The sequence below is a fragment of the Psammomys obesus genome, unplaced genomic scaffold (assembly GCF_907164565.1).
Source record: "Psammomys obesus unplaced genomic scaffold, mPsaObe1.curated_primary_1811, whole genome shotgun sequence".
Classification (NCBI taxonomy): domain Eukaryota; kingdom Metazoa; phylum Chordata; class Mammalia; order Rodentia; family Muridae; genus Psammomys; species Psammomys obesus.
This window is the reverse complement of record NW_026587032.1, coordinates 2,211,651-2,224,565: the sequence shown is the minus strand read 5'-3', so window position 1 is coordinate 2,224,565 and position 12,915 is coordinate 2,211,651. Positions and strand designations below refer to the sequence as shown.

At 53.1% G+C, this 12,915-nt stretch overlaps 1 protein-coding gene across 3 annotated transcripts; it reads right to left on the bottom strand.

Annotated features, from left to right (window-relative positions):
- Positions 1-504: 504 nt before the first annotated feature.
- Positions 505-7,521, bottom strand: Irf1 (interferon regulatory factor 1). 3 transcript variants are annotated; one of them, XM_055602810.1, is made up of 10 exons: positions 7,297-7,521; positions 6,255-6,346; positions 4,828-4,927; positions 3,979-4,155; positions 3,843-3,892; positions 3,598-3,733; positions 3,321-3,443; positions 2,623-2,672; positions 1,727-1,862; positions 505-1,484 (listed from the first exon to the last, which is right to left on the bottom strand). In XM_055602810.1, exons 2-10 carry the CDS (start codon positions 6,339-6,341, stop codon positions 1,357-1,359), a joined length of 987 nt encoding a protein of 328 aa, XP_055458785.1. In that variant the 5' UTR covers positions 6,342-6,346; positions 7,297-7,521; the 3' UTR covers positions 505-1,356. The 3 variants fall into 3 exon arrangements, with proteins under 3 accessions (XP_055458785.1, XP_055458787.1, XP_055458786.1); XM_055602812.1 differs by having other exon boundaries at positions 3,598-3,730; XM_055602811.1 differs by lacking the exon at positions 7,297-7,521 and adding an exon at positions 6,945-7,097.
- Between the last annotated feature and the right edge of the window lie 5,394 nt (positions 7,522-12,915).

Genomic DNA, 12,915 nt, shown 5'->3' with positions numbered 1-12,915 from the left:
AGGGATGGGGCCTGTACTGTTGTCTATTCTAATTGTTCACTGTTTGAACAGACTAACAGATACTCAAGCCTCAGGAGTTCAAAGTCAACTCCTGAGCTGAGTGCAACCCCAGAATCCACAAAGTTAAAAAAAAAAAACAAAAAACACCAACTCCTATGAGTTATTTGATATAAACACACAAACTCAGGAGGCAGATGCAGGCAAATCTCTGGGAGCTTGAGGCCAGCCTGCTCTGCATAGTGAGTCCAGGACAAGCAGGGCCACAGGAGAGCAAGAACGGGTCAGGTCTCAAAATAAACCCCCAAATAAATAAAAGAGCATGTCCCTGTGGTATGAAGCCCCTTCCTCCTGCCATCTTCTTGACCATAACTGGAAAGATTTTCATAGATGCATGTCACACTGCTGGAGCTCAGGCAGAACTCCAGCAAAGACTCCCACCAGGACGTTTCCATAAAAAGTAAAATCGATTCTGATTTTCTAAGTAAAAAGCCACACGCCTTGTAAACAATTAACTTTTTATAAAAAGAAAAATATACATATTTACACAGATCTATATGTGATCAAATACAATTTAGTTAGGTGGCGTTCCCAATATTCAGAGTCACGCCAAGGCGCTCACAACCCCATCCATGGGCCCACTGAGGACTGCCAAGGCCTGAGGAGACAGCAGGCACCAGAAGGCACTGTATAAATAAACGCAAAGGCCAAGACATGGGGAGAAAAGTTAGTGTACACCTCTAACCAGAAATGTGGTACGGTCCACAGAGAAAGTGCCATGTTTTTTCCTGAGCCCCACAGCCAGGGCAGGTAGCGAGGCAGAACTCCCCTGGGGCTGAAGGAGCCAAGTCTCACAAGACCCCATTTTTTCTTTCACATTTCACTGGCTTTGGAACCATCCCAGGGCTCGGCTGGAAAGGGCAGCAATTCTTTGGGAATAGGACTCACTTAGTGCAATTGTCTCCTAGTGCAGAGCCAGCCCTGGCGTCAGTGCTGTGCTCTTCTGAGGTCGCTGGTCTCTTCCCCTCACAGCCAGCCCAGTGACAAGACCCTCTCCAGGCAACAGGTCTTTAAAAAGGTAGAGGATAACTCCTATCCCTGCCTTCCACCTCACACTAACCTCAGAAGCCCAGCTCATCTTCCTAGAAGTCAAGGCCAGCTTCACCTCCCAAGAAAAACCCAGACCCTGGCATTCCAAGCCCTGAGAGCTCACTGACCCAAGGAAGGCAGTCCCGTCCCTGCTTAGCAGTGGGGCTATGTCAGGGGGCTACAGCAGTCTTACTTTTCTGCATCACAGCTACCATGATGCCAGGCCTTGCTCACCCACTCAGGAGAGCAAGAACGGGTCAGGGATCCAAACTATGGTGCACAAGAAATGGCCTGAATGGGGGGCAGCCTGACAGTGGAGGGCAGCAGGTTGTCCATCCAAATGGAGTCCATACTCTTCAGATCCATGAAGGTACACTGTATGCCCGTTCCAATGTCCCCTAGAAGATGACAAAAAAGAGGGGAATGGGAATCTTGCACAGCTCTTCACAGTCAGCAACAAGAAGAGCTTATCTTTAGACCAGCCCCAGCATAGGAACAATAGTGAATTCTCAAGCTCACTGCTATACCTGTTGGCCCAGTTTAAAAAGTTTGCTTTTTCTGGTTCTGCCTCCAAGCATTTCCTTGCCTCCGTAAGCTTCCCCCTTCTCCCAGAACCCATAAGGATCTGGAGACCTCTTACCCCCAGGGCTGTCAATCTCTGGTTCCTCCTTGCAGCTAAAGTCTCCATACACAGAAGAGGGCTGGGCTCCTGGTTCATTGAGCAAGTATCCCTTGCCATCCACGTGTGTCGGCTGCCACTCTGACTGCTCAAAAAGCTGGGGAGAGAGCACGAAGCCATCAGCTGCCCGCCACTGCACTCACATCCCGTGGCCCTTCCCAGGCAGCATCACACACCCTTGGACATTTCTGGGTGACAATCCACAGAACTGTCAAGATGAGACCACAAGAGCAAGGCAGCACACAGAGCTGCCCCCTGCTGTGTCACTGTCCCTCTCTTCCCATCTCCACCCTCTGGCACAGAATCTTCTTGAGTTCCCTCTGCTGGAGGAGGACATAGCGTCTGGCAGGGCAGCCTCAAGCAAAGGTTAGCATAACAAGCCAGGGAAGCTGGTTGTACAAGGAACTAGACCCACATCTCAATGTTCTGGGGCCAGAGTTGCGTGATTAAAACTACCTCAGAAAACTTTTACGGCTGCTTTGAAAACTGCAGCTGAAAAAAGTAAACTGCAAAAGAACTTGCTTTAAAAATGGGAGGGTGGGTGGGGGAGGGGTTGATTTTTTTTTTTTTTTTTTTAAAGCCATCCTAGCACAGATTCCAAAAGCTGATGATTGAAACCTGATGTGTATTTCCCAAACCCGAAGGGCTGGGCATGCTGGGGTGGAGGACACAACGCTGATGGGGGCCGACTCGGGGCTGCCTGGGACCCTGAGGCTTGATTCAGGGTGGCCTGTTAGGAGACCAGGCTTTCTCACCTGCTGAGGAGGGGGCACAGACGGACAATGGCACCTTCCCAAACTGACTTGGAAGCTTTCCCTAGCTTGCTTTCTCTTCACCGATGTAGTAAAGGCATTTACCTTCATGATGTCCTCAGGTAACTTCCCTTCCTCATCCTCATCTGTTGCAGCTGTGAGGAAGGACAGAAGTTGGCCATGTATGTTTGCCCTGCAATTTCACACCCCCTACCCCATCTCCACCATCCAACACCCGCACACCCCTCCCAAGCCTCCCAACCAGCATCTGCCTGCCCTGGAGATTCCAGAACAGGACATTGGCCTGATGACTCACCCTCCCCAACTATGGAGCAAGGCTGCATCCCACCCCCTCACTTCCTTCCTCAGCCTCCAAGGACTAAGTGCAGAAGCCAGGCGCACAAGCCACCTTTGACCAAGATGTGGCCCTCCTGGCCTGAGGCGCACCATTGCTATGAACTGTCTTCTTGTGTCCCAGAGATTCAACTCATGCTTTGGAGACTAGGGGAAGCAGTGCCCACCTCCTTCGGCTCAATGGCACATAGGTTTCTTTCTTTCTTTCTTTCCTTCCTTCTTCCTTTCTTTCTTGAGGGTTTCTCTGTGCAGTCCTGACTGTCCTAGAACTACTATGTAGACCAGGTTGGCCTCAAACTCAGAGATCCACCTGCCTCTGCCTCCTAAATGCTTGGTTTAAAGTGTGTGCTGATGCCGACGCCTAGTTCCGCACACAGATTTCCAAGCATCTATTCCTGATCAAGACCCAGACACACACACAAGGCAGGCCAGGCCCCAAGAGTACAAACCTTCGGAGGTAGAGGGCATGGGTGACACCTGCAAGTTATACAGATCAGTGGTGCTGTCTGGCACAATGTCCATCTGCATATGCCATTCGGGGATCGTGCTGCTGACGACACAGGGTGACAGCGCTGGGGGAGGGGGCAGCAGAAAGCGCAGGTCAGGATGGCGGGCTCTCAGTCTGCCGTACATCAGCACCCCTACCCTGCCCCAACAGGTTACTCTCTGCCACCACGATGCCTTAGACCCAACCTAAGAGCTCCCGTGGCAGCCTGGCACCCTCACCTGGAGTAAGGTCCCGGTCCATGTCCAGGTCCTGACCCCAGCCCTGAGTTGTGTAGCTGCTGTGGTCATCAGGCAGAGTGGAGCTGCTGAGTCCGTCGGAGAAGGTGTCGGAGCTAGAATCTCCTCCGCACAGCTGCTTCAGGGAGGAGACAGCTCAGGCTATAGCTTAGGCCTGCTGCAGCACTTCCGCTCTGCCCACCCTACCTACAGCGACCAAAGGCTGGGCTGCTCAGAGGCTCACTCACCTTCCTCTTGGTCTTGCTCTTAGTGTCTCGGCTGGACTTAGATTTTCTCTCTGTGGGATGAACAGGCTATGAGTCCCAGCCCATCTTCCTTCTGCCCTCCTTCCTTTGTTCCCTAGGAGCTGGTGCCCACGGTTACCTTTCCTCTGGTTCTTGGTGAGGGGTGGCAGCATGCGGTACACACGGACAGCCGAGCTGCCCTTGTTCCTGCTCTGGTCCTTTACTTCCTCGATGTCTGGGAGGGAGTTCATGGCACACCGGAAGTTTGCCTTCCATGTCTTAGGATCTGGCTCTTTTTCCCCTGCTTTGTATCGGCCTACAGAATGGGAGAGTGAATACGTCTGTCAGCAGTTCCCTGGGCTGGGAGAAGAAAGCAAAAGCCACTGGCAACAGGCCCTGAAGTTCTCACAATGCCTAGGCTTGGCTCAGACATCCAGCAGGCATGTGAAGGGCTCAGATGGGCTTCTTGGCTGTCTCTGTCCCCCCCAAAATGCGCTCACTATCTTCGACCACAACACTCTCCCTGCTCTCAGTAGCCAGAGCATGCTGGGACGGAGGCTTCTCTCTCAAGTGAGAGAGCAAGCACAGTGCAGGCAACAAGGACAGTCACTAACAGGTCTGAACTGGATCAAGAGCCTGATTCCTGAAGGATCAAAGGAGGCCACCACTCAGGTGGAACTTGGGTCAAGGACCTTACTAAAGTCAGTACCTCGAGAAAGGAAGATCGAAGTCTCTTTTGGTACCGACTCATAAACTGTCTTTTCCAGAGACAACTGTATTCTAGCTACAGACTCTCTGATGACACGTGTGCTTTCTAATATTTTTTTGCCTTGTAAATCCTAGGTGAACTGGCTCAAGGGAAACACAGGTGTGCCTCCTCCCCTGCTCCAATAATTCTGCAGGCTGTGTTTTGGGGAGCTCGGGGGCCCCTGGAGCCTCCCTGGTGATGTGTCCCCTTGTCTCTCCTCCGCCCAGCCGCCCTGCACACCTGTGTGGATGGCCCAGCTCCGGAACAGACAGGCATCCTTGTTGATGTCCCAGCCGTGCTTGGCAGCGTGCTTCCATGGGATCTGGAAGATCATCTCTTCCTGAATAGCATACATATAAGACCGTGTCAGCTCGGAGACCACAGGTTTGGTGGCTGCGCAGTGCCCAGCCCCCAAGTATGGGAAAAGACTGACTTCCCCTTTTCACTCTGACATCTGGCCTGGATTGACCCATCCTGACTGCCTCAAACAGGCCACTCTGCATCTTCTGGGGGGGGGGGTTGGGTTCTGATGAGCCACAGCAGAAGCTCAACACCTTTGTCCTACACACCTGCAGCAGATGTGCTTGGAGCCGTAAGGAGCACCCTCTCTCGGGGATGCTTCTCTCTGGCTAATGAGCACTAGAACACAGGAGCTCCTTGCCATTACTTTGCTCAGGACACCTGGCACCACTGACTCCCACACAGGGTCCTGCTCACCCCCCATGGGGGCGCTAGACCAGACCTGGATGATGACTGCCTGTGTAACACTGGCCTACTCCTCTCCCCTTAAATAGGACTACCGAAAAGACAGAATGGTCTTGTGTATGTAGGGGGAAATAGTTTGTTTTTATTAAAAAGGCGCGAATGGCAACAACAGCCATGGTGAGTAAGGTTTTGTTTGCTTTGGGTTTATTTTTTTAATGTGTGTGTGTAAGCCAGGGCACTTGTGCGGACGTCAAAGGACAAGCTGCAGGAGCTGAGGGGTATGGGGGAATCAAAGTCAGGCTTGTCAGGTGCCTTTGCCATCTCGCCATTCCCAAGACGAAGACCGTCCTATGCCATTCTTCTTTACCGGTGGCTAACTGCATTGACTTTCAGTCAAGTTTGTTCAAGCTCAGTCTTGGCTTTCACACTTGTGTGATCTTGCAATCTGCCTTCAGGGGCCCCAGTTCCCTGACCTGGGACCCAACTCACAGGACCACTACGAAGACTAAAATGCACAACCGTAACATTCGGAAGGGTAACAAGCGCATAGCAGTTATCACTGCCAAGGCTATTACTGTTGCTATGCTTCCCTGTGCACCAGCTGTGGCTTCTTGGGTCCCCTTACGAAGCAGTCACGTTCCTAAGCAGCACTGCCTGCTTCTCTGTCTCCTGCCTATGGGGCCACGTAGGACTTTATGTACAAAGCGCTTCTCTTGGAAGAGACAAGGACCCAGGCTCTGCAGATGCTGGGGAGTCTTGGTGCTGATAACTTTGACTCTGGGAGGGTGGGCTGGCCACAGCTTCGGGAAGGAAGAAGCAGGAGGCAGAGGTCAGACCCTGCATGTCGTGGCATGCGGCACCCACTGAGAAATCTTCCTGCTCTCTCATGTCCACTAATGAAACTTTAGTCCCCAACAGAACATGGTTAACATGGTGGCAGGAATACCCAGAGTAACACTCACTTTATTAATCCAGGTTAACCCTGGAATTTGGTTGGAATTAATCTGCATCTCCAACCAGGGTCTCATTCGCATCCGAGTTATAGGCATGGTGGCTGGAGGGAGAAGACAGAAGGCCTGTGTTTGGAGTCTGTTAAACAATCCTGGGCACTGCCCTGCTCCACCCAAGGCCACTCACTCAATTACTTTCCCCTGCCCTTACACCCAGGTCATTTCCCTCCCCCACCCCCTGCCATCAGCCAGGTACCAGGTCCTACAGTCATGGAGAAGGGACCCTGCAATATAATTAAACTGCCTATTCTCTCACCCCCTCCAGCCAGTGTCGGGAGGAGACAAGCAGGCAACCCTGCATGGCTTCAGGATGTGTGTACAAAAAGAGCCAAAACACAGAGACATCTTAACGCTGGAACTTTTTGCTTGTTACCATCACCAGCTCTGTGCCTTCCAGGCTGGGCGAGCAAGTCACCCTCCATCCGTGGCACTTCCCCACCACCTCCTCCCCCCCCCCCCCCCCAATCCAGTCTACGTCCCCTCGGGCAGCCAGGGCCCACAACGTTACAGGCTGGGGCGCAACCCCTTCCGGCCTGGTTTCCCCAGCTGCAGAGAAGTGGCGCAAGCGACACCTGTGGCACCTCCTCCCGAAACCCCTGGTAGTCCACGACCGGGTCCAGCCACTCAGGGCAGCGAACCAACCTCGGCCACCGAGCACCGTGGGGCCCGAAACCCGGAGCCCAAGCGCCAAGCTCCAAAAGTGCGCGCAGGCGGACGCCCGAATCCCCCGGCGCTGCTCGCGGATGCGCGCGACGGACGCTCTGGGCCACCGAGAGGCCCCGCAGCGGCTCCGCGCACGCAGACAGCCGAGAGCGGTCAGGGGGCGGTGCACGCCGCGGCCCGCCTCCCGCCCGCCCGCTTGCTCGCTCGCAGCGCCCTCCGGAGCTCGCGCGCCACCCCGGCCCAGGGTGTCCCCGGCCCCCACTTCCTGGTGTCCCGCGCGCCTTTTGTTTCACGCCGCCCGTCGGTCCCCGCGCAGCCCCGCCGGGCTCACCTTTGCAACTGGAACGATCCCCAGAGGGTACCCGAGAGCGAGGCAGGGGGTCGCGGTGTAGGCACTCGACGCGCGCACGGAGCGAACGACGCGGGCGATGCCGGGGGGCGGGGGTCGCGGGTCACGGCTGACCTCGGTTCGGCTCGGCCCGGTTCGGCTCGGCTCGGCTCTGCTCGGGAGTCCGAGAGCACGTCCTGCCTCGACGAAGGAGTGGCGCGCACTGGCGAGTCCGCGGCGCCGAGAAGAAATCTAAACACTTAGCGGGATTCCCCGGCCCGGGCTCGGCCACGCCCCCGCCGGGCCGCTCGCGCGCGCCCATTGGCCGAAGCCGCCTCATCATTTCGGGGAAATCAGGCTGTTGTAGAGCTAAGCAGCGAAGGGGAAGTACAAGGCGGCTGCGTTCCCCACCCCCTCGGGCCCGCGCCGCCGCCCCGGGGCTCCCGCGGGCCCGCCCCGTGCTCCACTCCACCCCCCGGTCCCCTCGCCTGTCCTGGAAAACCGAGGCCCTCACCCTCGTTCTGCACGCTCCCAGCGGGGTGGCTCCTGGTACCGTCTTCCCCCTCGCCCCCACCGGGGACACCTGCTTCCCTCTCCAGAAGGGACCCCGGGACTGAATTTCCCTGAAAATCAGTCTGGTAATGAAGTGTCAAGAAGGGAGGGATTCGGTCCCTCTCCTGCCTTAGGTGACACCTGTCTTCAGGGCCACTCTGGGAAACTGAGGCAGAAGGCCCAGCTATGGGGAGTTCCTGGGCGGTAGGCGCTCCCAGCCTGGACTCCACAGGCACAGCCGTTGGAGGACGCTGAGAATCTTAATTTCCTTTCCGTAGCCACGAAATGGCAATAAGTCCGCTTGGTGCTCTGCAGTGATGGCAGAGCTCCGCGTCCTGATGGGGAGAGATGGTGTGTGTGTGTGTGTGTGTGTGTGTGTGTGTGTGCGTGCGTGCTGGTATGCTTTCCGGTGCCCCACGAGGTTCTAACAGTGACCGAGGTCACCTCCCCCCCCACACCCCTTGTATCCCCTAGGACCAAGGGAGTGGAGGAAATTCTGAAGTGGCTGTGGTTCCTTCTAGGACCCCCGCCTTTGGGAGAAGAGTTCCTCCCTGATGGTCTTGAAGTCGTTTCTGAGTCCCCAAAGCCTGGCCCTGGAGACCTGCCGGGCAGCATAGACAAACTGTGGCCGAGGCGTTGGATCTACTGAAAGAAACGGGGACCCGGGTCCCAGGGGTTGGCAAGGGCAGCGGGTTAACTGGTGCTCCCAAGTAAACCTTGTCAGCTTGTTCTCCTTGTTGGCTGGGCTGGTATATACTTGTTGCACCCAGAACTCTGGCCCCTCGGGCTCCTTCACTTCCTCACAGCTCCTGACTCATAAGTAAATCCATCTGTGCGGTGACAGTGCCGTTCTCCTCTGTCACTTTCCTCGCCCTAGCTGTCCTTCTAGGACAGCACCCGGTTGGAACGTCGCAAGCTGTAATACACACATCAGCGAACGGCTGTCCCTGTCGTTTCTCCGGCTGGTAGAGGAGGTTCAGGAACCGGGAGAGTTAAGAGGGTAGGAGGACCCTGGAGGAAGGTATGGGTGACTCTACAGTAAATAGGGAGGTGAGGATGTTTTGCGGTGTTTGAAGTGGCAAATGAGAGCGAGAACAGCTGCAATGACCGAGGCCTTCTGAGAGAGAGAGAGAGGAGACTGAGGAGTTAGGACCCCCATCTCTGTGCAGCGGATGGACGCTTCTCCTTGGAGACACGGTGACACAGCCACTGGAAAATTCAAAATGAGATTAGGGAGAGGAACTCTGTCACTCTCGAAGCCCGCAGAGACCCTGTTGAAAGCAACAGGAGATTTAAAAAATGCCTTAAGATACCTGTGTGGGTATACATAGCGAAAGTCTGCCCTTGTCCTGGGATGTCCAGCTGCAGCTTTGTTAGCGACGGTACCTGTTTTCTGTCAGAAGGATAAATAAAAATTTACCCAATGAATACCCTGTCGTAGGACATTTAGGTTATTTCCAAATAGAGACAACACCGTGAGCGAAGTCTCTCCACACGCTGATGATTTTTCCGCTCAGGAGACATCCCCCACCTCACCTCCGCTGCTAGGATTTACCGGCGAAACTGACATTTGCATCTTTTAAATGTTCTCTGAAGTTTTTTGTTTGTTTGTTTTTTTTCCACTTTGACTTTAGGGATTTTTATTATTTTTTTTTAACTGATTTTTGTTTTGGATTTTTTTGTCGTTTGTTTGTTTTTTGGAAGAGGGTCTCTTGTAGAGTGGGTCAGCCTAGAATGCCTCCTCTTTTTGTCTCTGTTTCCCAAATTCTGGGATTACAACTCTGTACCACCATGCTTACCATGCTTGCCTTGTGCTTGGTTTTAAATTATAAGAATCTGCCTGTGATTGGGGTTGCTGTTTTGTTTTTTTTTTTCTAGATAACCGTTGTTGAGTTTCCACATTTGGGGAGGGGGAGTCAAGACAGCGTTTCTCTGTGTAATCCTGACCGTCCTGGAACTCACTCTGTAGACCAGGCTGGCCTGGAACTCACAAAGATCCACCTGCCTCTGCCTCTCAGGTAGTGCTGGGTTTCTAAATTTTATTGTTAGTGCTTTTTTTTTTTTTTTTTTTTTTTTGAAAGAGCTGACCTTGAATTCTGAACCTGCCTCAAGCTATCAAATGTTGGGCTTGCAGGGATGTACCACCTCATTGGGGGTGAAACCTAGGCTTTCATGCTGGGTACTATACCAGCTGAGCTACAGCCGTAGCTAGGGTCAAACTCTCCATCTTCCCACCCTGCTTCCTGCCCTTCAGTTTTTTTTAGTAAAGGGTGGAAAACAGAATAGAGAGCTTCATCTGAAAGCTTGGAATCCTGTGCTTTTTGGCATTCCACTGGAGCTGGAGAGAAGGGAACTTGCTGTTCTTGCAGAGGACCTGAGTGTGGATCCCAGCAGCCACCCTGGGCTTCTTACAACCATCTGTGACTCCAGCTCCTGGGACTCTGATGCCTTCTTCTGGACTCCTTGGGCACCTGCACTCACACACACACACATATCCACTACACACCTACACACACACACACACACACACATGCACAAACACACACAAAATTTAAAATAAATCTTGGTGGGTTTTTTTGTTTGTTTGTTTCTTTAAGGAAAGAAGTTATTATTCTCTCTGGGCCTTAATTAGCTATAAACCAGAGATAATCTCTACCCGTGTCTTTAATTGCTGAGAAGATTGTTAAACAAAATTACCAGAGGCCCCTATTATGGACTGAGCTGCTGCAACAGACCAAAACAAAGTGGAGTCAGTCATGCCAAGTACTACATTATTAATTTATATTTTAAGGGAGCACATAGACCCTAAACCAAACCAGGTTTTCCTAAACCCAAGAGCTTTTAGTCCCTGTGAGTCAGCGTGAGGAAGTCCCCTCAAGAAAATGCACCTGAGCCGCCCTAGCAGTAGCCAATTAGCTTTTTTCCTCCTGTTTAGTTTCCTTGTTCTGGCCTCACAGAACCCATCCTGTTGTTGCCCAGCTGGAACACTCCTTCTAATCCATGAATCATGCCTAAATTCATGAACCAAGGCCAGTGAAACTCATAATCAAAATTCTTGCAGTTTTTTCCTGTGAAATCAGGTGGACTGTCAAAGCCCTTCCCAAACCATTAAACACTGCTCAAATGAAAGGTATTGATAGGCCTTCTGCTTTGCTTCTGTGTCCTGAACATTTTCCTCATCTCTTTCTCCCTTCTGTTGACCCTCCCCTCCCCAGATCCCCCATTTCCCCAGAGTCAAGAATATTTCTTCCTCTCCGCTAACTTCTATTTCTACCTGTCCCCTCCTTTTTTTTTTTTTTTTTTTTTATTTCTCCATGTAACCTTGGTTGTCCCGGACTCAATTTGTAGACCAGGTTAGCCTCAAAATCACAGAGATCCTCCTGCCTCTCCCTCCCTGAATGCTGGGATCACAGGCTTATCCATCAGCACACCCAGCTTTTTTTTTAAGAGTCTCATGTAACCCAAGTTATTTTATTTAAATGTTAACTTATTATTTATGTGTGTATACATGTTCATGTATGGTGGTGTACACACCACAGGACATGTGTACAAGCCAGAGAACAGCCTAGGCGCTGGGCTTCTGAGAACAAGGATAGGTCATCAGGCTTGCTGTGACAAGCGCCTTTACCTGCTGAGCCATCTTCTTGCCACCTTAGGTTGGCATTAAATTCCCAATCCTCCTGCCTCCACCACCCAAGTGCTGGATGGAGTTGCAGAAGAGCCCCATCCCCCTTGGCTTCCATTTCTGCCCCTTAAAAACTCAGAACAAATCCCCAGTTTCTATGAGCGCCCTCAAGGCAACCAATCAGAATTCCTGCCCTCTCACCTTTGCCCTTGGGCCTTAGCTCTCTTGTGTCTTATCTCTTCATCCCTGTTGCCTCCTGAGCTGTGAGCTGGGGAACACAGGCTGCATGTCTAGCAGGTGCCTCCCACCCACAACACGAGCTAGACAGTTAAAGCAGAATAGCTGCCCCTCCCTCTCAGCAGCGCCCACAGGGTGCCCTCCCAAAGTAGCCGGCTCCGTCAGAAAGAGTGTACAGTGCAGCTTCTCAGCACTGGGCCCTGGGGTTCTCCGGACCTCCAGAGGCACCGAGGCACTGTCAGGGTCTCCTTGGGTGTGACTTCTGTGAGTAGCAGCCCAGCTGACAGCGTGCCTGGGTAGCAAGCACAAAGCTCTGGTTCCATGCCCAGGGCCACAAAACCCGGGCGTGGCGGTTCATCCCTGTCATCCCAGCCTGGGGTGGCTGGAGTTGGGGGGAGAGCAGGGACAGGAGAATCAGAAGTTAAAGATCATCCTTGGCTGCATAGTAAGGCCCAGGCCAGCCTGAGGTTCATGGGATGGGGCAGGGGACAAAATCATACACACACACTCTACAGGGACCTCTGCCCCCTCCTCTGGTGGCCCAAATCCTGCTGCCCGCCTCCTGTTCTCTGCCTCCTTGGTTGTGATTTCAGAACCACTTTCTGTTGGGGGGGGTGCAAGTCTGGAACCCCAGGAGCCTGGCGCCCCAACCCATTTACACACAATGGAGACAAACACTGCATGCACCAAGGCCATTGCAGTCCGCTCTCCAGCCGATGCCTGGCACCTGGAAGGCCCTACAAATCCTTGCTAAATGGATGAGTCACCCCTGCTCCCGGGTCTGACGATTATTCTCACTCTTCAGACATTCCTTGGCCGCCCGTGCTTGTGCTGACAGACAGGCGTGGGATGGGAAATGCTCTTCGGGAGATCCCAGGTACAAGGCCCGGTGAGACTTGAATTAGCCTTTTGACTGCTCCGCAAAGCAGACGAGCTCAGCAGGGCTTCCAGACCCTCGCGGTCTGCAACCAGGGCTCTTTGAAATGCTTTAAAGGCTCTCCCAGCAGCCAAGCTCTCTATTTTTCCTGCAAACCTCTTCCTTGCAAGACCATCTCAACTGTTAGAGCGCTTGCCTAGCATACCTTAAACCCTGGGTTCGACCCCCAGTAAAGTATAAACCTGATGAGGTGCTGTGCCCATTTGTAATCCCAGCACTGAAAAAGTAAGAGGCCGGAGGATTGGCGGCTCAAGGTCACCACACAGACCCT